The sequence below is a fragment of the Equus przewalskii genome, chromosome 18, assembly GCF_037783145.1.
Source record: "Equus przewalskii isolate Varuska chromosome 18, EquPr2, whole genome shotgun sequence".
Lineage (NCBI taxonomy): Eukaryota > Metazoa > Chordata > Mammalia > Perissodactyla > Equidae > Equus > Equus przewalskii.
This window is the reverse complement of record NC_091848.1, coordinates 40,092,156-40,118,105: the sequence shown is the minus strand read 5'-3', so window position 1 is coordinate 40,118,105 and position 25,950 is coordinate 40,092,156. Positions and strand designations below refer to the sequence as shown.

At 37.6% G+C, this 25,950-nt stretch overlaps 2 protein-coding genes across 6 annotated transcripts in view; one reads left to right on the top strand and one right to left on the bottom strand.

Annotated features, from left to right (window-relative positions):
- The first annotated feature begins 974 nt into the window (after nucleotides 1-974).
- Nucleotides 975-25,950, top strand: part of GTF2E1 (general transcription factor IIE subunit 1) — a 69,876-nt gene continuing 44,900 nt past the window's right edge. The window contains exon 1 of the mRNA XM_070583819.1: nucleotides 975-1,408. The gene's annotated coding sequence lies outside the window, so the exon portion shown is untranslated. The remainder of the gene's footprint in view (nucleotides 1,409-25,950) is intronic.
- RABL3 (RAB, member of RAS oncogene family like 3) overlaps nucleotides 3,813-25,950 on the bottom strand; it is a 35,282-nt gene continuing 13,144 nt past the window's right edge. For 2 of the 5 annotated variants that reach the window (XM_070583822.1, XM_070583820.1), the window contains 5 exons: nucleotides 17,482-17,596; nucleotides 14,348-14,498; nucleotides 9,633-9,704; nucleotides 6,503-6,541; nucleotides 3,813-5,930 (listed from right to left, as the gene is read on the bottom strand). In XM_070583822.1, the coding sequence (XP_070439923.1) occupies nucleotides 5,865-5,930; nucleotides 6,503-6,541; nucleotides 9,633-9,704; nucleotides 14,348-14,498; nucleotides 17,482-17,596 (443 nt within the window). In that variant the 3' untranslated portion in view covers nucleotides 3,813-5,864. Of the gene's footprint in view, nucleotides 5,931-6,502; nucleotides 6,542-9,632; nucleotides 9,705-14,347; nucleotides 14,499-17,481; nucleotides 17,597-18,737; nucleotides 18,868-25,950 lie in introns of all 5 variants that reach the window. The other 3 variants (XM_008514638.2, XM_008514639.2, XM_070583823.1) reach the window with 3 other exon arrangements.

Here is a 25,950-nt window from a genome sequence, read left to right as displayed (position 1 = left end):
TGCGGACCAGGCAGCTTATAGGACATTTCAGCGTCTGTCAGCATAGACAGATGAAATTGTGGTGTTATATAAGCTTCCCTGGAATTTATATGCAAACCTGAGAGGAAGTGGGGGTGCAGACCCCAGCTTCACTGAGGCTAAGTTTTTATTATTCCTGCAGGATACAGACTCAAAATCCAAAAGTGAATTCAAGAAAAATATTTCTTGCACCTGAGTTTATGAGTACATTGGGTCTTGAATCTCTACTGATCTTGGAGGTTAGTCTTCAGTGGTTAGGAAAAAAAAATGAATGGGAGTCAATAAAAGACAAAGGAAAAAGCTTTACTGCTTTATTTTTCCATAAACTTCCTAGCTCTTTGCACTGAATCAGCTTTGAAGACAGATTTAAGAGATGTTTCAGTTCTTAAGGTGTGAGAGATTTCCCAAAGAGTGAGAAAGTGGTAGCAGATCCCTGACCGGATAAAAATTACTTTGAGGGGCTTGAAAATATTTAAAATTGAATAAACCTATTGCCAAACTTTGGGGGGTTTTCTCCTAAGTGGGTTAACTTTATTTCCTGTTTTTATAACAATAATTCAATAAAACAAATATTTGCTTTGTAACTACTGTGCAGGCACTGTGCTATATACACACAGGAAATACAAGAATAAACAAAACAGGAACAGATAGTTCTGACTGTACATCTGATGGTTTTCTATTTTAATTAATGTAATCATGCACTCATCTATTTTACAATTACTGAGGACCTCCTATGTGCCAGACTCTGTGAGATGTGGGGGATACAAAAATGACTGAGATTCAGTCCTGTTCCCTAGCAGGGCAGTGTACCGAGAAGACTGACCCACAATCGGGCTGCTACAACAGAGTGCCATTCATGCTAGGACAGGGAAGAGCCGAGGGTGCTACGGGAGGGGTTGGGGGCACTCAGCCCTGCCCAGCAGGGCACAGAAGGCTTCCCAAAGGAGATGATGCCTGAGCCAAGTCACATAGAATGAAAGTTGGATAGGGCATTGAGCAGAGGGAACAGCGTGTGCAAAGTCAGAGAAGTGGAAGTGCAGGGCATTCAAAGAACTGTGTTTAGGGCAGCGTGACTGAAACAGCAGAGTGGACGCGTCTAGCGAGGAAGGCTTCTGGGAGAGGGAGAGAGTGGGCAGATATTTGACGCAGGGGAATAGGGGAAACTTCTGGGCAGGGTGTGCCTTCTAGCACTCAAAAAGACACCCAGTGGAAGGAGCAGGTTGTGTGTTGGGGTAAGGCAAACACATACTGGACTGGAAGAGTCGCAATATGGAAATGCTGAACAAGAACAAAGATGCTAAAAACCAGACAAAGGAGGATGGATTCAGTGAACCAAAACTGGGAACATGTGAGGTGGAGAATTTGAAGAGGACCAGGAATTGGAGACCAGGTATCTCCTTCATATCATATTTCTGTTTTTTTTTTTTTTTTAAAGACTGGCACCTGAGCTAACAACTGTTGTCAATCTTTTTTTTTCCTGCTTTTTCTCCCCCAAAACCCCCCAGCACATAGTTGTATATGTTTTAGTTGTGGGTCCTTCTGATTGTGGCATGTGGAACACCGCCTTACCATGGCCTGACGAGCGGTGCCATGTCTGCACCCAGGATCTGAACCAGTGAAACCCTGGGCTGTCGAAGCGGAGCGTGCGAACTTAACCACTTGGCTACGGGGCCGGCCCCCTCATATTTCTATTGTATAACTAGAAAGATGTTCCTTTTCTGTAGTGGGAAACGGGCGATTGTGAAAGTCGAGGTGGGAAATAAGAACTAGCAATGAGCTGCATCCACAAGCAGATCAATTTTAACATACATGCGAACTGATGATCTGGAAAGTGATTCCCTTAAAACTATCTGTGCCCATGAACCTCTTAGAGGGGATATTTGTACCCATCCCAGTCGGAAGACCACTGATCCACACCAAGATGGTGGAAAACATTACATCCAGGAAGCTGGGTATTGTTACAGGTAATGTGAAGGAGAGTGTGACAGGCTTATGGAGCAATCACTCCAGAACCGAGACAGAGGATGGAGGATGCCAGGACAGATGGCTTCAAGACAAAGATGGAACTGATAGATTACCTGATATACTTGATGGTACTGAGCAAGATTTTACATCCTTGTTGAGTTTAGGGGTTTCAGTCTTCACAATTACCTGTTGAAGACCTTGGTAAAGCTTAGTGGTTAGCCAGCTGAGAAAACAAACATGGTACAAGAGACGGGCTGTGAATAAGATGGTAAGGCATTTTATTAGATCAGAAATAGATATACCTGGAGGGTAAAAAATTGGTAGCAAATAAAAATGGTAGCAGTACCATTTCCTGTTTTGCCAATAGAGGGTGTGACAATCAGGTCATGATTACGGTGGCTTGTGTGGCCTTGAGAGGGAGGAGTGGCTCAGTTCATTAAGGTGAGATCATGTGAAGGAAGTCAAAAAACTTGACGAACTCTGCTATAACAGGGCCGTAAGGTACAGAATCTGTAATCCATGTATTCTCTACTTTTTTGATATTAGTCCATTATCTTTCTCAAAGGGTGAATCATGGTCTACCTACATCAGAATCACCTGGTTTGCCTATTAGAAATACAAAATCCTGGGGCCAGCCTGGTCGCATAGTGGTTAAGTTCGTGTGCTCCACTTTGGCGGCCTGGGGTTTGTTGGTTTGGATCCAGGGCTATGGACCTACACACTGCTCATCAAGCCACGCTGTGGTGGCATCCCACATATAAAATAGAGGAAGACTGGCACAGACGTTAGCTCAGGGCCAATCTTCCTCACCAAAACCCCCCCCAAAATCTGTACCTATTGCTATACATAGAATTGGGAGAGAGGGACAGATGAAATCCTGGAATCTGCATCTTAAACAAGTACTTCAGAGGATTTTTATGTACTTTTTTGAGTTGGAAAGCTACTGCTTTAAGTCCTTAAATGGAGGTGCTGATTAATTATAACTGGAAGTCAGATCCCTTTCCTACTCTATGGAGCAGCCCTGGCAGGCTCCAGCTCCAATTCTGCATGAGGCAAATACACTGTGGAATACCTGAGGCTCAGGGTTCTCCAGAGCTAGATTTCCTGGAACCCTTCCTCTCCTATCACAGTGATTTAACTCAGTCTTGCGATTAGGGAGAAGTGAATTTTTCATTTCCTTCTCCTCCTTCCCCCTAAACAGTATGCTCCTTTGAATTTTAACAGATGTTAAATCAATGCAGACATCCTGTTAGACCTTCAAACTTCTTAAAATAGATGCTACCTGTGCTTCAAAAATTTCAATTAAACCCCCCAAAAATAAAGAAATTTCAATTAAGTCAACACTTATTAAATACCCATATGAGGCCCTGCAATAGTGGGGCTACAGCTCCAACTAGGACAGTGATTAGGAGCTCTTCATCCTAGTCTAACAGCTGAGCACAACTGTTCCATGCAGTCCATCTTCAGAATGGATAGAAAAACAGCAGGGTCAAGGCACTTGGATTATATCATGGAGACCTCAAGTTCAGGGCCTTCTGAGAAGCTGAGATTAAGCTGATATGGATCACCCTCCTTGGGAAAGCGACTCTTAGAGCACTAAGGTGGAGAGACCAACCCAAATCCTTCGTTGGATTCCAACTAAGGGTCCTGCCACCTGAGGGACAGATGAGTGGCCATATGCCTTCACATCTGGTTATCTCCACAATGCGTAAGAACATTGGCTAGCCATCTAAATCACAACAGGGAAAAAAAAAAAACCTTTCTCCATGGTAGCAATTTGTTCCATCAACAAAGTAAGAAAATTAGAGATGAACATTCTTTAGAAAGTGTTTTCATATTTATACTCATTTATTATCTAAAAGCAATTTTTATGAGCAGGTCTCAGGAAGTCTTAGTAAAAATTAGGCTTCAAAAACATTCTTTTGAAGAACTCTGGCTAATAACATTCATTTTGGCAAACAGCCTTTTGCTGCTACTAACACTTGTAACAAACTTACCCTAGATTATTAAAAATCATTTTTTCTTAGAAAACCATAACTCAGGGAGTCAAGCCCGACAGCAAGAAGGAATGGAGTTCAGTACTACTCATTTTTCAAGGCTGACCCTGAAGCCATCAGTGTTGGGTTACTTTTATTTTATTTTTCAATAAGGAAGAAAATAAAGAAATTGGGATTTATTTTAATTAAGGGAAAGAGGAAGAAAGAGGAGAAAAGGAGAGGGTTTTTGATTTATTTTTTAAAAGAGGAATACACAGCGCTTTGGCTGGTTTGGGTCTTTGTGGATGCATTTGGTTTCTACTTCCTAACTGCACAGCCTCTGTCACAACACACTTGTGCCAAATTCCACATACAGATCCTGATTTGCATAGCTCTCCTTTATGTCAAAAAAGAAATCAAGGCTAAGTCTTGTGGGGGAGGATGCAAAGAAAGACTGGAGAATATTCTAGCTGATGAAAGTGCTTTAGCAATCCTTTTCCAAATTCCCAAGACTGCCTTTCTAAAAGCTCTCTCTAACATTCTTATTTTAATATCTTCTTTCACAATACCTTGATTTCCAAAGTACTTCTGAAATTTAATTAAAATGGAATAGAAAGGGAATTTGAAGTGATTTTTTCCCCTAGTTTTAAAATGAGAAGCTGAAACTGTGTATTTATTATTACTATACTTGAATAGGGAGCAAAATGAGGAGTGCAGAGAGCTGTGGCAGAGCTGGAGAGAGAATATGTGTGAAAAGGTGTTACTGAATAAGGGAGCAACTTACAGTTTTTGGAAACCAGGTTTATATATTAAAGAACTGGGGAAGAGAGTTAAACAAGCAAAAATGATGGGTAAAAAAAGTAACAATGAACAATTAATGCCCATACACACACACCGCCCCCCAAAATTCTGGATTATGAAAGCCAAGAATGCTAGTCCATAACTGATGTAAATATGTTGCTCTGGAACTTATTTTTACTTCTCGCCATAAATACACCATTGACACAAAGAATGATATTCTTAGTTTACGGACTATCGTTAAGGGACAAATCACGAGTTGATTTTTTCCTTCAAAAAAAATAAAAACTGAAGAGGCTGTAAATCTCTCTTACTGCCCTTGCGCAAGTCTTAGATTTCAGCCTATTTCCAAACTGAAAACAGTAAGAGAGTGCAGACAGCTGTAACCTAAAGAGTGAAGGATTTAGTGAGCCGTCAGTTTCTTGCAGAATTCTTCTTTTCTGGTACTGCTGTTCTCTATGTATTATTAATCTATTTATATTTAACTCTAGCTATTAGTCTGCCTCTTCCAGCCATGGAGCCATTTGCAAAGGAGAGGAGAGGGAGACAAGGGTGGCTATTATTAGGCATCCTTGTGTGTGATGAGGGTGGAGACAATTAAATAACACCATTTTGCTTCTTTGAAAATGACAGAGATTGTTCGGGGTGGACAACTTAGGGCTGGTTAACATAACCTTTCCCCCCAAGAAAGTAAAACAATAGAGATACATTTCTGAAGTACTTAATTAAGCCTTCAGCAAGGAGTGTGGGAGAATTACAGACCCATAAAATCCCTCCGGTTCTAGGCAAGAGTCAATTTTCTGTGCGGCACTCTGTCACCGCTCATTTACTGCATCATTTTGACAACATCTCATATTTCCACAAGGCTTTTACATAATCTATAAACAGGGACAGAAAGGTGAGGAACAGAGAGAATGGGGACAAAGTTTGGACCGACCCTCCCCCGCCACTGTCACTTCCTTTCAGTTTTTCATGAAAGGGTGAGGCTGAAGGGTGGCATCTTAAGATGATTTCTTCAAAGGCTGAGACATTAATAATCAACACAGCAAGAAGAAAGCCCTGAAAAACTGCCTCTGCTTGCTCAGTCTTCCAAAGGAGGAGTGCAATTCAGTCATAATGAAGGCTCTTTAATGTTCCGCCCCCAAACCTTTTTCGATCAGGAAAGCCCGGAATCTGCAGGCAAGAAAGATAATCACGTTAAGTCTCAAGCAGACAGAGTTCAAGTGCTAAAAGTCTTTAGATTTTACCCCCTATTTTTTGTTTCTGTATGTTGGCCTCTTTTTCCTTAAAGAATCACCATTATGAGGTTTTACTCAGAAAACCATGGCAGATTCACTAAGAAAAAGTCTACCAAATGGAAAACATTTGCCAACAAATTGGTGATAGTGTCATCTAAATCAGAGAGGATGAAGATGAATCTCGTAACATTTACCTATTAGACTTTTATATGAATTATCTGCACTGTGGTAGACTCTGAATATACACCTTTAGTCTCAAACAAATAATTTTCTTCTTTTATTTTATAATGTAACTTTACCCCCATCCCCTTTTTTTGTCCCTTAGACCCTTATTTTCCCTTGATCTGATTTTTTCTTTTTTATTTAACAGGACAGAAGAAAATCAGTTGCTTGTACCTACAAATGACTTCCCCTCACTTTTTTTTTAATCACTTCTGAAAATAAACTTGGAAATCACCTCTCTCTAAATTTAAGAACCCATTTTATCAAGAAAAGATAGATACTGACCTGATTACCATCTCTTAAAAAGTATCTCTTCTCTATGACCTGTGAAAAACAAATAAAGATTTTAAGGGTTTAGCACACATACCTGGAAAAAGTGGTTGACTGCAATGGCCACTAACAGGACTAAAAGACACATATCCAAATTAAGAGTCTTTTCAATAGCTACAGACGTCTAGTACAATGAGTTAAATCTGGAGCTAATAAGATCAGGATTGTGGGAGTATTTCCATAAAAGCCTGCCTCATTCCAAAAAGCATTAGTGATAGAGTAAAGAAAAAAATGAACAAACAAAAACGACTGAATAATTAGCAAATGACATAAGATCCCATGCAATTCCTAGTGTCTGACAGGAAATTTGCCTCTAAGTTTCCTAGCAGCCAGTCCCAAAAGGTACCAGAGAGAACCCATAAGACAAAAGCAGAGCACTTTTCTACTACAATAGTACAGCTATTCCTAACAGAGAATGCTGTGTAATATAATGAACTGCCACATCCCTCTAGTAAACACAGTGATAAATTCTGTAGGTCCTCAGTGGAGAGAGATGACACATCGACATCAGGCAATTAGCTTCTTTTTATGGACTTAATCTGTACCCTTCATTCAGTAGTTTCAGAAGTGTTATTTGGTCCGTGGGAGAAATAAGGTGAAGCAGTGGATGAATCTGCACAAATCCATCACTACTACTGAAAAGAAACCCTCAAAATATATGGCCTATTATAATGAGTTTAAGAGCACCATATGTTCAGATGATGAAAAACAATTGAAAAAATAATGAATTCTGTTCTAACACTTGAGAAACTGCAATGGTTGCAGAAGCAGTATTATTTTCTTTACTTAGAGCTGTTGTGATTAAGAAAAGTTAATCAAATAAGAATACAGATTAGCTGGAGATTAACTTTAAGACATCGGAATCTAGAATTATGAAGCTAAGAATTCCTCTGAATAAGAGCAGAGTGTCCTCCAGGCCCACGCCAGCTTGCTCTCACTGGCCTGACAGCCAAATCATCCAGATTCTATTTTCGTGACTATGGTTGGATTACTTTTAGCCACAAGAGACTCAGCGTAAGGTGGCATTCGCTGTCCTGAGAGATTAAAATACTCGACCCCACAAAAACCAAGAAGGGAATGATTCTCTTTCCCCTCTCCGGGGCAGGACAGGAAAATCCTATCATGTAGAGTAGGGAGGAATTACTACTGGCCAAATGAGTCTGGAGGAGTTAGATTTCCTCTTGGAAAAGAAATCTTTACACTAAATTCTGGAAGATATGATGTAGAGAAAACTGGGTGAAATACAGCTGTAAAGTGCCTTGGTTTCAGGCAACCACCTCAGTCTGGAGGTCTGGCCAACCTCCTAATCTACATACGTGTTTTTATGATTTAGGCAATGAAGAGAGAAGCTGCCTTTTTGCTTTTGCTCATAATTCCCTACCCTCAACTTGCAACACCCTTTTCTTACCAAATCTTGCTCTCTTCTTAAAACCAACCAAGTTCCCTCTAATTTTTTTCTTTTTGAGGAAGATTAGCCCTGAGCTAACATCTGCTGCCAATCCTCCTCTTTTTGCTGAGGGAGATTGGCCCTGAGCTAGCATCCATGCCCATCTTCCTCTACTTCATACATGAGATGCCTGCCACAGCACGGCTTGATAAGCAGTGCATAGGTCTGTGCCCAGGATCCGAACTGGTGAACCCCGGACCTCTGAAGCTGAGTGTGCGAACTTAACTGCTGCACCACCAGGCTGGCCCCTGATTTTTTTTAAATAAAGCCTTACCTGAAAACTTGGGTCACACTAGTCTATAAGCCATTGTTTCTCTAAGATATAACTTTACTTTTTAATTTCAAAATTAATAAATTATTTAAAAATTTAAACAACATATTGTGGGATCATTCCATGTCAGACACAGATCTGTAAGATGTTGCTTTCAGGGGAAAGAATTTTGTATTAGGTGAGGGCCAAGGATCTACACCACATGGAAGTTCTTACATTTTAAGTTTGAAAACAATGTGGAGAGAAAATCTGGTTTCTAGCAATGCTTCCCAACATTTTTCATGACATGGTACTCTTAGAAAATGCTAATATTTGTACAGCACATTTACCCCAGGGTACAGCACTGGGGTAAATGGAAGAGACTGTCGGTCACCCAGCCCAGGGGGCTCTGGTTGCACTAGAACTGAGGGGATCACTATCTCAGCACACCTGTGTCCCTTTGCCATACACCAATCGGGAAGTGGTGCAATGACGCGAAAAATTCCAAGTGACCTAATATTAACCAGGGAGGGGCATGGGGCTTATCTTATGCTGGCACATTGGATAAAGGTCCAAATATTAGACCCCTAATCAGCTAAAAGAAAAATGATTCATAGAAAAGAGCTATGAGAAGAGAAATGATTTTCTTGGGAGATTATAGTTAAAAGGAACTATAATACAGAAATTAATCCTTTTCAATAATGCATAGAGAAATACACCCTATTTTACTTTACTACACAGTGTCAACACTGGGCAAACAACTTAAACTTGGTCAATACTATGTGCAATGCAGCCATGTGGCCTGGTGAAGGAAAGACAAACAGTGCTCTAATTTCCCAGTATGCTGAGTCATTCTGTTTTCATTCCGGTCAGGACAATAAGATGATGCTAGCAGGAGTCAAGAATTGGAATGCAAAGGTTTCTGATGGGGAAAGATTAGGGAATCAAGAAGATGATGTAACCTTAAAAGTAATAGTAATGTTTATGTGGAGAATATTAATAGCTGGGAGAGCAAAAAGAACTCAGGGCTTTAACTAAGCTGAATTTCCTCAGTTCAGTGCCTTTTGAGGGGGCTGGGGGGAGAATAAGTACAAAGAGAGCTAGAAAACAGGAAAACATAAATTGCTCTAAAGAGGAGAATTAAGTATCTTTTAAAAAAACCCATTTAAATCCAGTAGCTTTCATCCTTTGCTTAGAGAACGCTGGTGAGAGAATAAATAGGCCAGCAGGACTTTAGCAACTATACCAACAGACAAGAGACATCAAAACAGGTATTATTCAGGCTGTGAAGTTCAAGACAAAGGAACAAAAGGACAAAGCATTCTACAAAAAATTTAAATTCCTGTAATATATAAATTAAGTTTAAAAATAACAATTGAAGCCATTACCTTATCAAAAAACCTACTTAGCTTGACAGCATTGGAAGAACCCGCAGCTAAGTATCGTGGATTTGTGCAATCCTAGAAGATAAAACATAAAATCCACAATTAAAAGTTAGGAAACATAGCTCTTTGTTAGTTATTACTGTTCCTGTTGCACATTTCTATACTAAAATATTAGGCATGATACTCTCATAAAATATTCATGTAAATTTTCAAATTATGATGCACAAAGCAAAGATAAAAGTGCTAAAGGAAGATAAGGACACTTTTGTTATTTAAGCAATTTTAGAGGATACTGAACATATTCATCATAATTCATAAAGGAAGACAGGATTGTCAATATCTTACTAATAACAAAACCAAGACACCAATCAGGTGACCTACCTACATTTACCCTGAAAAGCAGAAGTAGAACCATTAAAAACAGTAAACACTTCACTGTTTAGTACTAGTTACTGACCAGTACTCAACTAATTAAGTACTGTGCAGTTCACACAAACAGTAGGAAGCATGAATAAAGAGTTAAGAGGAGTAAAGAACAAACAGAATAGTTGCCAGAGATTTCCCACTCATTGACTGCAGGGTACTACATCTCTTGGTAGGTCATAGAAAAAATAATAAACAATAGATACATTTTTTGATAATAAACAATAAGTTTATTATTATTAAATATCATTAAGTATTATTATTTAATAATAATTTGTGTGTGTGTGTGTGTGTGTGTGTGTGTGTGGGGTGGAAGATTGGCCCTGAGCTAACATCTGTTGCCAATCTTTCTCTTTTTGCTTGAGGAAGATTTGACCTGAGCTAACATCTGTGCCAATCTTCCTCTATTTTGTATGTGGGACACTGCCACAGCATGGCTTGATGAGTGGTGTGTAGGTCTGTGCCCCAGATCTGAACCTGCAAACCACGGGCTGCCAAAGCAGAGTGTGCGAACTTAACCCCTAGGCCACCACACCAGCCCTAATAATAATTAAATAAACAATAATAAACAATAGATATATTACTATTAAGTAGGATTTTTAAAAATAGAGAAAAAATGGGGCCCAGAAGAGACAAACAATCCGGACTATTAAATCACTGCAATGACTAGTAAAGACCTTAAAAAGTTTACTATCTTTTTCCTGGAATTCCAGTGTCGTGCTGCCTTCGCTTGTCATCATTGACTTGCCACCTCAAGAGAGAAAACAGTCATGAGCTGCATAACGATGTTTCAGTCAATGATGGACCAAATATACGATGGTGATCCCATAGGATTAGTACCATAGAGCCTAGATATAGGTAGGCTATACCATCTAGGTTAGTGTAAGTACACTCTGTGATGTCTGCATAAGGATGAACTTGCCTAACAATGCATTTCTCAGAATGTATCCCTGTTGTTAAACGACACATGATTGTACTTTGATTTTTTTTTTGGTGAGGAAGACTGGCCCTGAGGTTTACCTGTGTCAATCTTCCTCTATTTTTTATATGTGGGATACCGCCACAGCATGGCTTGATGAGCAGTATGTAGGTCTGCACCCAGGATCCAAACCCGTGAACCCCAAACCACCAAAGCAGAGTGCATGAACTTAATGACTGGGCTGGTCCCTGTACTTTGATTTTTACCTCAAATGCCACCTAAGATCAAACTATGAGGATATCATGTAGGGTCCTTTGCAAGAATGATATTTGTCTTCCAGTTGTAGATCATCTGTGTCCCTTGGGAAATTACTGAAATTATTGTTGTTGCATTTATTCTGTTTTGTAATCCCTAAGCCTACACAATTCCTTCCCAATGGATTTTGTAACGATCACCTATTTTGTCCATATACAACATTTCAAGGTTCACATTTTAAAATTTGGCTGGAAACTATATAATACATTTTCCAAAACCACAAAAAAGAGATTACAACAAACTTTTCAGAGATCACAGAGTACTAGAAAAATTAGAGGTCTTTGAAGCCAGCAAGCTCTGAATCAAATATCCGTCCCAACATTTCTAGATTGTGTGACATTGGTTAGGTTACTAAATCTTTAAAGTAGAGCTTGCTCACTTGTGAAATGGGGTAACATCACTTATACTGTAGGATTTTTGTAAAAATTAAATGAGACAACGCATGTCTGGCACATAGAAGGTACTGAAATATTAGTTCCCTTCTCTCTTCCTTCCAAGAAAATGCTATCAAATTGAATTTTCAGACACAAAAGCAGCTAACATAATAAAAGATAATTCTATATATGGATTAAACAAACTGAACTGTCATCGTGCAAACTGTTGTATTTGAAATAATGTTTGAACACATTTAAACAGCAGTTGGGGCACGTAAGAGACAAACTGTAGATAGAACTGTGTTAGATATGTTTTACAAAATGGATATTGATTACATAGTCATCAGAACGTCAAAAGACTTCTGAGGTGATTCCAAATAGAGCCAAAGTACTAAATACAAAAACTAAATCAAGCAGCAAACAAACAAAATCTCCCAAAAACTTAATTCTAAGGATCCACAATTTCAGGTTGATCGGGCTAGAGAAACCCAATGATTTAGGATGAGAATTTTAAATTGAAAGAGCCATCTGCTTTTGATCATGGCTGAAGGGAAAGCCTGAAAACTAATAGCTCTAAATAGCTTGTCCAAGCTTCAGAAAGGAATACTAACTAAGGAAGATGTTTCAGTATGATCACTTTGAAGTAAACACAGAAAAATTTGTACTCGATGAAATAAACCTACCAGGATTTTAAAAAATAAGTAATCTTCTTCCTGTTTATAATGTAAGCAATTTGCCTTTTTTCAGGCACAAGATAACTGATTCCATCTTTGATGGATACACTTACGTTATATTCTTCCTTTTCTATAGTTTTAAGTAAATTCATACAGTAACCAAAGATGCTAGCGCTAATATTGTTACATTAGTTTATTTGAGGGTTCATATTTACTTGCTGAGTCTTTTTGATTGCTATCTCTTTTTGATACTGTTACCCCATTCTCCTCTCCTTTTTCCTTCCCTGCATACTCAAGACCTTCTTGTGGTTTCTGCTGTGTTCTTGAAGCCATACACTGATAACAGACAAAAGTATGTTGCATGTGAACTCTGTGGAGACTGTGTTTGCCACAGTACCACCACTTGAGTACCTTTAGATCTTGTTAACAATTAAAAGACAGCCTTGCCTTTCCAAGTAGGTGATTGTCACTGAAACCCACAGGTACTAGAAAGAGAGACATTCCAAAATACATTAAAAGTAATTACTGGAACAAATTAAGTGTATTTGATGGTAAATTTCCCTTTGGAAATAATGTTCAAAGGAAGTAACCTCAGCACTTCTTCAATAAGGACATTGTATCTTCTAAGCAGCAGGAATCCTCTGGAATATCACAGTCCAGTGCTGACTACCTGGGGGATATATGCTGAATATTCCATGGTGGCAGCTAAGAAAAATAAAGCACCTCCACTGCAAAGTAGAAGGTGAAAAACAATGGCATGGCAGACAGAAGCTGACTCATTTATTGGGGCAGAGGTGGGGTTGAACCAAGCAGTGTTCACAAATGTTGACTCACAGAATAAGGGCATCAGAATCACCTGAGTCATTTGTTAAAATTACAGAGTCCTGGTCCTTCTGCCAGACCTTATGAATAAACTGTGGGGCAGTTACTTAAAATTTTTCTCAGATGCTGTTGGTAATACGAATATGCAGTCAGGTTTGGGTAATTGTTAATCTAGATAATTTTTAAGAGTTCTTTCAGCTCCAAGATTCTAAATGTTAGTTGAAGGATAATTAAGTGGAAAATAGGCTTAACTGTAGAGCACAGGCTCCGAAGTCTGAGTGCCTGGTTTGACCTGTGTAACCTTGGCCTAGTTATCTCTCTCAGCTCCTAGTCTTCATCTTTAAAACTGGGGATAATAACAGTACCTGCCTTAGACAGATGATGTGAAGATGATGAATGTGAGATAATGTACATAAAGCTCTAGAACAATGCTCAGCACAGACGTGCTCAATAAATGGTACCCATTGGCATTATTATACTACCACGCCCACCCCACGTCTGAATGCCAGCACATGAATATGCTGCAGAAATCCTACTTGTGAACAATGACATATAAACCATGACTGAAGCTGCTGCCCAGAATCCTTCTCTGGGCAACACTAACTGGTTTATCTGAGGGCTTATCTTAGCCTTTTTAGTGCCAGGTTCTAATTGAGCTAAATACCTCAGGAAAAGACTCAATCCTCTGTATACATTATACATATAAGTTTATATAAACTAATGCTTATGAAGCACTCCTGGTTTACAGGTTGTAATTTTCTCATTTATTTGTTAGCCCTTTTTAAGGTAAACTCTGTAGTTTAGAAGCTAAGAGGCTTTTCTGAAGCACAAATAGTCAAGGAACAGCATCACTGACATTCTTTGTCATCTTAATTCAATTATTTTTATACTAATTAAATTATTTTGACTTTGGTGAGATATTTAAAAATCTTTTCAAGAAAAAGCCCATGATTTACATTATTCATAGAACAAAGTTGGAACATTCCAACAGATCAGCATACAAGGAGGCTGAAGTGACTGTGTACATCTGACAGTCTTTGTTGATCCCAATCTTTACTACATTTTGGACTAGAACCCTAAAAGCCTGATTTCAGGTATAAAGCTTCTTTTGCAAGAATATGTGACTTATGAAGTCTTTGGTTTTGCCTTCACCTGATAATAATACAAACATGCTTTAGTGAAAATACACACCAAATTAATCTCTTCCGCATTGAAATCTTCAGCCAGGAAAGCAGTCCTAGTTAAGACTTCATGGCGCTTGGTTTCATGAATCTGATCCAGTTTAGTCCCTATCACCAATAGCGGGATTTGGTTATCAGCAAACTGTTCCCGGTCATAATCCCTGTGATAAACAATAATGAAGAGGTGAAGAGAATTTACCTTTCTGATGTGGATGTGTAATATTTAAATGCAACTAGCTTATCCTACTTTACTGATAATTCACTGACTCTTACCTATCATCAATAAACCCATTTTTCTCCCAATTTCTTCCACCTACTTGTTTACTTAACAATTCATCACCATCTATCGAGTTCCAACTATTCATCTAACTACTCAAAATTTGTTCCCATGAATCTTTATAGATTACTTGAATAACTAAGTGCCCACCAGGTAGACCAAAGTAGGTTGACTTGACTTCTCCCAACAGCTCAGGAATTTTTCTGTGTAGATGCAGAGACTGGATTCAAACCTCAGTGGAAAGAAAACTCAGGAACCTTGCACAGCACTCAAGCCTTGTGCCAGAGGGGAAAATGGCAAGCTTCTAGGTACCTTCTTGGATATACATAAGCTCTACATCTACCATACATATTTTTGTCTATGAATAATAAAATAAATAGATCATTTTAGGGAAATAAGAAATAGGAATGCTGAAGGCCAGAATAAGTCAACCACAGGAGATGCTATATAGCCTGGGGAAAGATGGATTCAACAAATGGAAAGGGAAGGAGATAGCTGAAATGCAAAATGAATAGGAAAAGAAAATAATTAAGTACCAAATACCTAATACTTGTTTGTTCTGACACAAGAGCTGTGGGAGGCAGAGGACAGGCAATACAAATCATTTAGGGTTAGTGGCCTTGGGTCACTGGCTATTAGAATCCCTTTTTTCTATTCTTACCCAAAGGACAGAGTGGTGTTCTTTCTATTACCGAAAGGAACACAGAGCCCAATGTTGTTGAATTAATTTAAATTCTGTTCACATATGAGAAATAAAACAGATTTGAATTTCTGACATGTTATAGGCTTAATTTACAAAAGTCAGCAAAACTTGGCTGCGAACACCTTATGACAGTAAATCAATATTGCATAATCCAATCAATACAACTCAGTTGAGCATAGCTTTTTTTCTTCCTTTAATATTGCTTTTCTTTTTCTTTGAATAATCTAAATTGTGGGGGCATGAAAAATTATCAAATTCTTTTGCCCTTCATAATAATCTTACAGAGCTTCAGTTACTGTTCAGCCTTGGAACACAATTGTTTTGAACTATGTAACCTCCCATTTCATAAAAATATTATTTTATTTATGCATCAAAGCCAATAATAACTGGAGTTCAAGGCTTTTGATTCTCCTTACCAACATCAACCCTGACTTAGGAGACATGGTCCAAAACTGCAATTTGCTTTCTTAGAGAATGAAGTATTGAGTGTCTTCCTTTTGCATTATTTCCTTTTCCTATACTCACTAACTCTGGCTCAGATACAAATTTTTATATATATTTTATTAAACATCATCTTTGATACACATATATCTCTGTCACTTGTAGTCTTGTATAATTTCTTGTACATGTATTAACATATATATGGTACTATATATGTAACTTAAAATATATATGTTGCCATATATATATAATTTGTTCTCTTGTTTCTCTTTTCAGCTTTCCTTTTTTCTCACTTTCTTTCATTAAATCTTACATCCAATTTGAAGTCAGATCTTGAGATTCCTTTTTTTTTAACCGTTAGGTGAAAAACTAGTGGGGAATTTTATCGTGGATAGATAAGGCTGATAATACCTTAACACCACAAAGAGACAGACAACCAGGTATTGTAATATATGCAAAATACCACTATGGAAAAACAAAAAACTTGCATCTTTCAGGCCACTATATTTAATACCATTTTAGAGAAGATTTAGCATTCAGAGAAACAAATTTAACAGACATTATAGGGATATGGTCAGCAAAACCCAGGACACAGAAAACTCTCCAGGACAAACAAGCCATCTTCTTTCACAAACAAACTGCTAAAGGGTTAAAAAAAAAAAAAAAAAAAAGGAAGGGGAACTTAAGATCAAAGACACTTAAGAAACCAAACACAATGAGTGGATTTTATTGAGATACTGTTTTGAACAAACCACCATTTATGAGACATTTGGGGAAATTAAAATAATATGTGATATTAAATAATTACTGTTAAATTTTAAGTGTGACAATTATATTTTGGTTATGTTCAAAAGGTCTTATCTTTTAAAGTTACACATTGAAGTATACATAGATGAAATGATATGATGTCTAGGATTTGCTTCAAAAAATAAATGAAGAGACATACTGTGTTTATGGATTGGAAGATGCAACAAAAATTCTCCCCAATTTGATCTATAGGTTTTAATGCAATTCCAATAAAAATCCAAGTAGAATTTTTGTCAATATAGACACGCTGATTTCAATTTTATATGGAAAAGCAAATGAGCTGGAATAGCTAAACAATTTTGAAAAGTAATAATGTGGACGGAATCACACTGCCTAATTTTAAGACTTACTCTAATGCTACAATAATCAAAACAGTGTAGTATTGGTGAAGGGATAAAAACAGATGAATGGGACAGAATTAAGGAATCTAGAAATAGACCCATATAAATATGGTTAACTGATTATTGGTAAAGGAGTAAAAGCAATTCGATGGAGAAAGGATAATCTTGTCAACAAATGGTGTTGGAACAACTGAACATTCACATGCAAAAGTTAACCTCAACCAAAACCTCACACATTATAACTAATTCAAAAAGGATCACAGATCTAAAAGTAAACCTAAAACTATACAACTTCTAGAAGAACATAGGAGAAAACCTGCATGATCTGGGATTAGGCAAAAAGTTCTTAGACATGATTCCAAAAGCACAATACCTAAAAGAAAAAATTGAGAAAACAGACTTTATCAAAATGAAAAATTATTGCATTGTGAAAGACACCGTTAAGAAAATAAAATGACAATCTACAGACTGGGAGAAAATATTTGCAAATCAAACATCTTACAAAGTGTTATTTTGGGTACGTTCCTATGATTGCTGTAACATTTCAAGCCAATTGTGAAGTAATCTGGGCTTACCCATTTGTTACCAAGACTCCAGTTGGCACCAGATCCCTGTTGAGAGCTTCCAATGACCAACGATACAAGTTTTGGGATGACTTCTTATTTGTTAAGTCGTGTACTAAAATAATACCTAAAATAACCAGAGAAAATAATGTTGATACTGTAACAATTCCTCTTCGTTTTACAAATGGCAAAGTGAGGCATAGTAAATTCAAGCATTAGGTTGCTTAATGAATCTAGCATTTTAGTATGACTAACAAACTCAGAGACAATTATTTTAAAATTTCCTCTACAAATTCTCACAAATGATTACCTACAAAATTTTCTTTGTCATTATGTAACTTTTTGTAATTCTACAAGGGCTGACAAAATGTCATCAAATTTTTAGAATGTCTTTTCTTTGTTTCTTCATTCAACACTTACCGAGTGCCTTCTTTGCCTGGTCCTAATTGCAAAACTACCTCATCAATAAAAATAAGCAAAACCACATCAAGTATATAGGGAATTATATTCATTCAAAAATTTAACTGTTTCTGCACTGTGCATAGTACTGATCGTAGACAGTACTTATGTGCTACATATTGTGCTTTATGTGTGTTATCTAATTTGATTTTTAGAACAGTCCTATGAGGTAAGAACTATTTTACCTCATTTTACACATGTGAAAACTGAGGCTCAGAAAGGTTGGGTAACTTCCCCTGGACACAGAGTGGTCACTCCATGAATTGCAATTATATCCTCTATTACATACGTCCATCTAGAAGTCTGTTCCAGGTATCTGAATTTCTACAACTGGATGAAATTTCTGCACCCTAAAAACACCCTTAGGTAGCTCTTTATTACATAAGACTGTCTCCCAGGAGCAGATGAAAGAAATCTCTATCTCTGTGACATCTGGCTTAGACTATGGGACTCCTAATGGTCCTATCATACATACTCAACTGACTGGAGAACAGAACTCCCAGAGAACAGTGTTTTGAAAGTTCCATGTTTTATGTCAAGTACCCAAAGTACAATTTCATTTCTCAATATTTAGTTTATGACAATAATATAAACAGAAACACTTAGACAAAGCAAATATGTAATGTTCTGAATTACATTGTTAGAACCTGGAAACACAAACTGGAATGTGATATGTAGATTTAAATTAAGAGTCGTGAGTAACTAGATCTTTCTTAAATTAAGATGAGTCCAGCATCCCATAGAATTTCTTAACAGATGATCTATACTCCTAGACCATTAATAAATGGTAGAAATAAAAAATGCTTTACCATTTACAGAGTTGTAGAATACTGCTCTTGTGCTTTTCACACTGCTGGCACTGCCCACAGAGCCTCCAACATCCCATAATTCTATATAGTAGGTCTTCTCTTCTGGTGTTCCTTCTTTGTAGTCATGAACCTAACAAATCAATCCATCAAAATAATTATTATGGCCACTAAGAAAACTGATAAGCACCCTCATTCCAGTTTAAAGCAGTGGACATTCCATATGGGCATCTCACCCTCTGATTCTCTGCTCACCACCTCCTATCTTTTAAGCTTCCTTCCTCTAATATTCCAACTCTATTAATAGTCTTTGACCCCACAGTACCCTATAGTTAATTGATCTTAACACCTTTCACAGCTTTCCCTTCCACTTGCAAATCCTCACTTCCTTCCTAACTAAGCACAAATTCCATGACTATCTTAGTGATGAATCATACTGTATTCACCTGGAAAAATTCCAACCCAATTACAGTCAGGTGCCACTTAATGAAATGGACATGTTCTGAGAAATGCATTGTTAGCTGACTGTGTCTTTGTGCGAACATCGTAGAGTGTACTTAAACAAACCTAGATGCTATAGCCTACTACACACCTAGGCTATAAGGTACTAATCTTATGGGACCACCATTGTACACGTGTTACACAATGAATGGCTGTATATTCACCTTTTCCCTCATTCCATGTCTACAAGCCAGCTAGCTGAATGTGAAGCTCAGAAAAATACAGATTCAAGCTGACTGGATTCACTTTAAATTCAAGTGCACCTTTGGAGCTTCCCTTTAATCAGTTCCATAGTCCATTTCCTCTTTAGATAACTCATACTTTCTCCTCTTTTTCACATTTCCAATATGTCTTCCCTATACTCAAGCACAGCTAATAACCTTGCTTCCTGAGACAGAAGCAATCAGAAGAGAACTTCTACAATCTGTTCTTCCCTATCTATCTGAAGCATCTGTGCCCATATAATCTGCTTTCGCTCCAGCTATTATAGATAGGCTGTCTGTGCCCCTGAGGCCAAATCACCCTCTTGTGCATGAGATCCCATCTCCTCTTTCTTATCAAAGATGTAGCTCCACCAATTCTCCCCTCTCTCCCTTTCATCATCAAATTTTCCCTCTCTGTTGGATAATTCCCATCAGCATACAAACATGCCATACTTTTTCCTATCTTAAAAAAAAAAACCTTCTCTTCACCACCTTCTCCAGGTATAATGCCACTTCTCCATTCCTTTTTATAGCAAAGCCTTCCAAAGAGTTGTCTATTTTCAACTGTCTCTAATTCTTTCCCTTACATTCTCTTCTGAACTCATGCTTTTCACACTTCTGCCCCAATTACCTCACTGAACTATTCCTTATCAAGGTCACCAATGGCCTCCACATTGCTAAATCCAATGATCAATGAAAAGTTTGCATCAGTTACTCTACTATTTGTCACAACTAATCACTATCTGCCTTGCAAGACTTTCTTCACTTAGCTTCCAGGATATCACACTCTTCTGGTTTTCTTCCCACCTCTCTGGCTAATCCTTTTTAGTCTCCATTTGGGTTGTCCTTATCTTTCTGATCTTGTATTGTTCGAGTGTCCTAAGGTTTAATTCTTGGATCTCTTTTCCTCTCCGTCAACACTTGCTCTCTTGGCAATTTCATCTAATCTTATGATTTTAAATTCATCATTATGTTGATGAATTCCAAATTTACATCTATCCTGGACCAGCCCCTTGAACTTCAGACTACCATATCCACCAGACTACAATTTGGATGTCTAATAGGCACCTCAAAATTAACATCTAAAAAAAAATTTCCTTATCTTCCTCCCAAATCTATTCTTCTCCCAGTTTTCTCTTTCTCAGTAAAAGGCAATTCCGTCCTTCCAGTTACTTGAAGGGCCAAAAACTTAAGACTGATCATTAACTCCTTTCACACTGCATATCTGATCTGTCAACAAATCCTGTTGCTTTTGCCTTAAATATTTATCCAAAATCTGTTCATTTCTCACCATCTTCTTTATTACCACCCAGGTCAAAGTCTCTGTCCACCTCTTTGCCGGAATTAATATAATCATCTCCTAGCTGATTTCTCTACTAGAGCATTGCCCTGCTCATGTGGTCCACCCCCAACATTGGTTTTCTATATAGTAGCTAGAGTGATCCTTTAAAAATCAATGCTAAGTTAGATCATACCAACCCTCTGCTCAAAACCCTCTAATTACTTTCTTACTCAGAGTAAACTTCCTTTCTCAGGTCTGGACTCTATAGGCATTTATTGCCTGTACTATATAACTATTCAGACACAAATTGAGATACTGGGCAACCTTATCTATTAGAATAAAGCTAAGAGCCAGATTATAGTATGGTGGTTTAGGGGTGTACATCAGAATCTTCTAAGAATTTTTTTTTATTTTTAAAAATATACAAGCTAACAAAAGAAAAAACAAACATGTGGGACTACATCAAATGAAAGACCTTGTACACAGCAAAGGAAACCAGCAACAAAGTGAAAAGGCAACCTATGGCATGGGAGAAAACATTTGCAAATCATACTTTTTATTAGAGGTTAATATCCAAAACATATAAAGAACTCACACAACTCAACAGTAAGAAACCCAAAAAATCTGATTAAAAAATGGGCAGAGGAACTGAATAGACATTTTTCTAAAGAAGACACAGATGGCCCACAGGTACATGAAAAGGTGCTCAATATCACTAATTATCAGGGAAATGCAAATCAAAACCAGAATGAGAAATCACCTCACACCTGTTAGAACAGCTATCATCAAAAAGATAAGAGAAAACAGTATTGGCAAGGATGTGAAGAAAAGGGAACTCTTGTGCACTGTCGGTGGGAATGTAAATTGTTGTAGGCACTATTGAAACCAGTATGGAGGTTCCTAAAAAATTAAAAACATAACTACCATATGATCCAGCAATTCCACTTCTGTGTATACATTCAAAGGAAATGAAAACAGGATTTCAAAGAGATATCTGCATTCCCATGTTCATTGCAGCGTTATTCATAATAGCCAAGATTTGGAAACAACCTAAGCATCCATCAATGGATGAATGGATAAAGATGTGGTAAATATACACAATGGGATATTATTCAGCCATGAGAAAGAAGGAAATCCTGTCATCTGTGACAACATGGATGGAACTTGAGAGAATTATGCTAAGTGGAAATGATCCAGACAGAGAAAGACAAATACTGCACGGTATGGATTATATGTGGAATCTAAATAAAAGGTCAAACTCATTGAAACAGAGAGTAGAAAAGTGGCTGCCCGGGGCTGGGAGGTAGGGGAAATAGGGAAAGGTTGGTAAAGGGGTACAAACTTTCAGGTATAAAATGAATAATGTCCGAGGATCTGATGTATAACATGGTAACTACAGTTGATAATACCATATTGTATAATTGAAATATGCTAAAAAACTAGAACTTAAATGTTCTAATCCAAAAAAAAAAAAAAAAAAAGAAAAAGATATGGGCCCAGCCCCTCAGCTGAGTGGTTAAGTTCTGTGTGCTCCACTTTGGTGGCCTGGGTTCATGGGTTTGGATCCCAGGCGCGGACCTACTCCACTCACAGGCTATGCTGTGGAGGTGTCCCACATATGAGCAAATAGAGGGGGACTGGCACAGATGTTAGCTGAGGGCTAATCTTCCTCAAGCGAAAACAGAGGAGGATTGGCAGTGGATGTTAGCTCAGGGAGAATCTTCCTCAGCTAAAAAAAAAAAAGATAAACCAAGCAGTGACGGATGTGTTAATTAACTGGATGGGAAGAATCATTTCACAATGTATACATGTATCAACTCATCACAATGTACACTTTAAATATCTTCTAATTTTATTTGTCAATTATACCCTCAATAAAGCTGGAAAAAAGTCCTCAAAAAAAGAGAAATATCCATGGCAGACTTACTGAATCAGGACCTTTGGGGTTCAGTCCTAGGCATGCTTACTTTGAACAATTCTCCAAATGATCTTGCTGTAACCTCTAGCGAGAACTGCTGATTTTATAGAATGGAACTATTCTGGTATCAGGAGGCCTAGATTATATTCCCTGATTGCCACTGATTATTCCCAATATCTTTGGGCCTCAGTCTGTCTATAAAATGAAGGAATTGTATTATGTGTATTATGTGGCTCTGAAATGATAAAAAGCAAGATATCTCAGTAGTTAAAACAGATGTCATAAAATGCAGTAAAACTCACATACTGTATTTAACAGAATGCTTTACACTTTTTACTTATTCCCATTTTTTTTGTCCAAATCGTTCTAAGGAAAAGTTTAAGTAAATAAGATAGTCTACAGACAGCCAAATAGACATTAAGAGAAGACAATTATCAACTGACTGAATAGCACAGAAAAATGAGAATAGCAAAGTCATAGCAGTTGGGGACCATTTTGGATAACGGAAATTAATCCTGTTTACTGTGATAAAAGCTATCACTATTTTTCTATATGGCATAAATAACTGATAATATGTGATCATGCTAAGGCATCAATAAAAAGGTTAAATTACATGAGTTCTGTTTAAGAAAGCAGGAAAATGTATATTTTAACAAGATTTCTAAGCAAAACCACTGAAAAAAAACAATACAAGGTGTTATAAGAAGTCAGTTACCTGTCATCAAAAAGCTCAGCCACGTTAGCGAAGCTTTCTTGATCCTGCTCCCCTCCCCCTGTGCCCCAAAACCAACCAGGGCAGGTTAGGTACTCCTCCTATTTGCTCCCATAACATCCTGTACCCCTCTATCATTTCACTAACCACACTGTCTTATTTATCTGCTGATATCTCTTCTATTAGACTTTGAGCATAAGGACAGGGATCATGTATTATTCATCTTTGTAGGCCTAGAAAACAGCATAATACCCAGCACATATTAGATGCTTGGATATGTTTGTTTAAACCAACAATTAAATTAGGATGTTTCTTCCTCCAAGGTTTTATTACATTCAGTTTATTATTTTACTGAATTCCAGTGCTTCTCAAGTGCAGTTCTGAGAATGAACTAAATTAGAACCATAGGAAGTTTGTTAAAAATACAGATTCTTGGACCACTCCTGAAGCTTCTCGCGTGGGGCTCAAAAATCTTTACTTTTAAAGAAAGCTCCGTAGGTGATTCTGATACATAATTAAGTTTGGCAATCACTGCACTATATGACTTTTTCTCTGAAATTATTTCAAATGTCTAATGTTGTCTCCTCTAAAAGACTAACTCCTCTAAGAATAGCCACTATATAATACAATTCCCAGGTAGCACGCCCTCTCAGCTTTGCAATGTACCAAGTCTGCTAGCCAGCTCCCTTTTGGCTATGCATGCTCTCAAGCCAGATTGACCCACTCATCTATACTCTTCTCCATCACAAAATACCTTCCCTAATCAATCTTTTCATGTTTCCCTCCAGACTTAGAAGAGAAGGTGGCCTTCTTCTTTTCCAACTTGCTCAATTAATACTAAGTTTAACTTAATTCATATGGAATGAGTTTTAAGAACTTTAATCAGTAGCTTGTAGCTATGACATTCTATCTTTTACACGGGTGAGTGATCTCCAAGGGAAAACTTGACATTATAACAAGTATTGTTCTTGACACAATAAGTGGTACCTTGGTGCTATACTAAAAGCCCAACATGATGGGGGGTAATGCCAAACTACAAGAAATGTGTTTTATATTTAAATCAGGTCATCAAGGATATGATACTTAAAGTCATTACAGACCTTACAGCTATACAAGGAAGGATTTTCTCAACAGGTAGCAATAGTACGTGCTGATCATCACATGTGAAGAGGAGCCATACTCCTCAATGCTGCTGTCACTTTGGTACTTCTCGTTTACTCACCTCTTGACTTTTTATTGGAAAATAAATCAAGACTAAGTACAAAGGTTTTGTCTCATTTGAAGAGTTTATTCATTGTTTGTAACTTTTAAAAAGCAGAAAACAAATTTAGTAAAGAAAATGATATACATCAAGAGAGAATACTAGAATCATTACTAAATAACCAATAGAATAAGTTTGGTTTAGTATGTGTGCCTGCAGAATCATTACTAAAGAGAAACACGAAGGTGGGAGGTTTTAGGAGAGAGTCGGGAGAAAAAAGAGGATAGAAATGAGCAACTAGGACAGTGCACTGGGGAGCAGGAATTGAATTGGTTTCATTCATTGCTATACTTCCAATTCCTTACAGCGCCTGGTCCCCAGTAGGTATGCAATACATGCAGTGAATGAACAAAGTAATGAATGGATAGTATAAAGGTTACTGCTAATTGCCATTTCCTTTCCAGTAATCTTGTTTTGCCTTCAGCCAAGCTCATTTTCTCTATTTTGTAAAAAAAAACCTTCATTTTTCCTTCTGTTGTGTACCCATTCACTCCATTATTTAACCTCTAAACTTTGTGAAAGATTAATTTAAACCCTTGTCTCTATTTCCTCTCTTCCTACTCACATCATTTGGTTTCTGCCACTAACATTCCATTGCACTTTCAAAGATCAGTACTGACTTTGTCATCACCAAATTCAATTCTTTTTTCTCTCCCTCAGTCCTTATATTGCTATAGTATTTCATAGAAAAAGTCAAAGTCTCCTTCATGAAATTTCAAATCTCTCATCACTCGTGTGGTATTTCATCAACTTGGCTATCCTACTTCTTTGATCAATCTTTCTCTGACCCCTCTTTTTACCATCAATTCTCTAAATATACCCCAAGGTTCTCCCTCAGCTCTTCTCTTTGTAAATTTTCTTTTTTGAAAACCTCATCAGCTCTCATGGTTCAGGATTATCTCTATATGGATGATTCCAACTCAGAATTCTCTCTTAAGCTTCAGCCCCTTATTTCCAAATGCTTTCTGGACAGCTTCAGTTGGATAACTCACAGATACCTCCCTTCATCATGTCCAGAACTGAATTCATTATCATTTCCTTCTCTTTCACCTAGAATATATATCCCCCTCCTTGAGGAAGAGTCCATTTGTCCATTGCCCAGGCCACCCACTCAATCATTAACACCCGGTATAATTTTCCATTCTTCACAAGAGCCTAACTTTCTCACTTAAACTGCTGTAACACTAATTTTCAGTATCAGTGCTGTCCCACAAAACTTTCTGATGATACAAATGTCCAACATAGCAACCACTAGCAATGTGTGACTACTGAGCAGTTGAAATGTGGCTAGTTCAATTAAGGAACTAAATTTTTAATTTTAGTTAATTTAAATTTAACC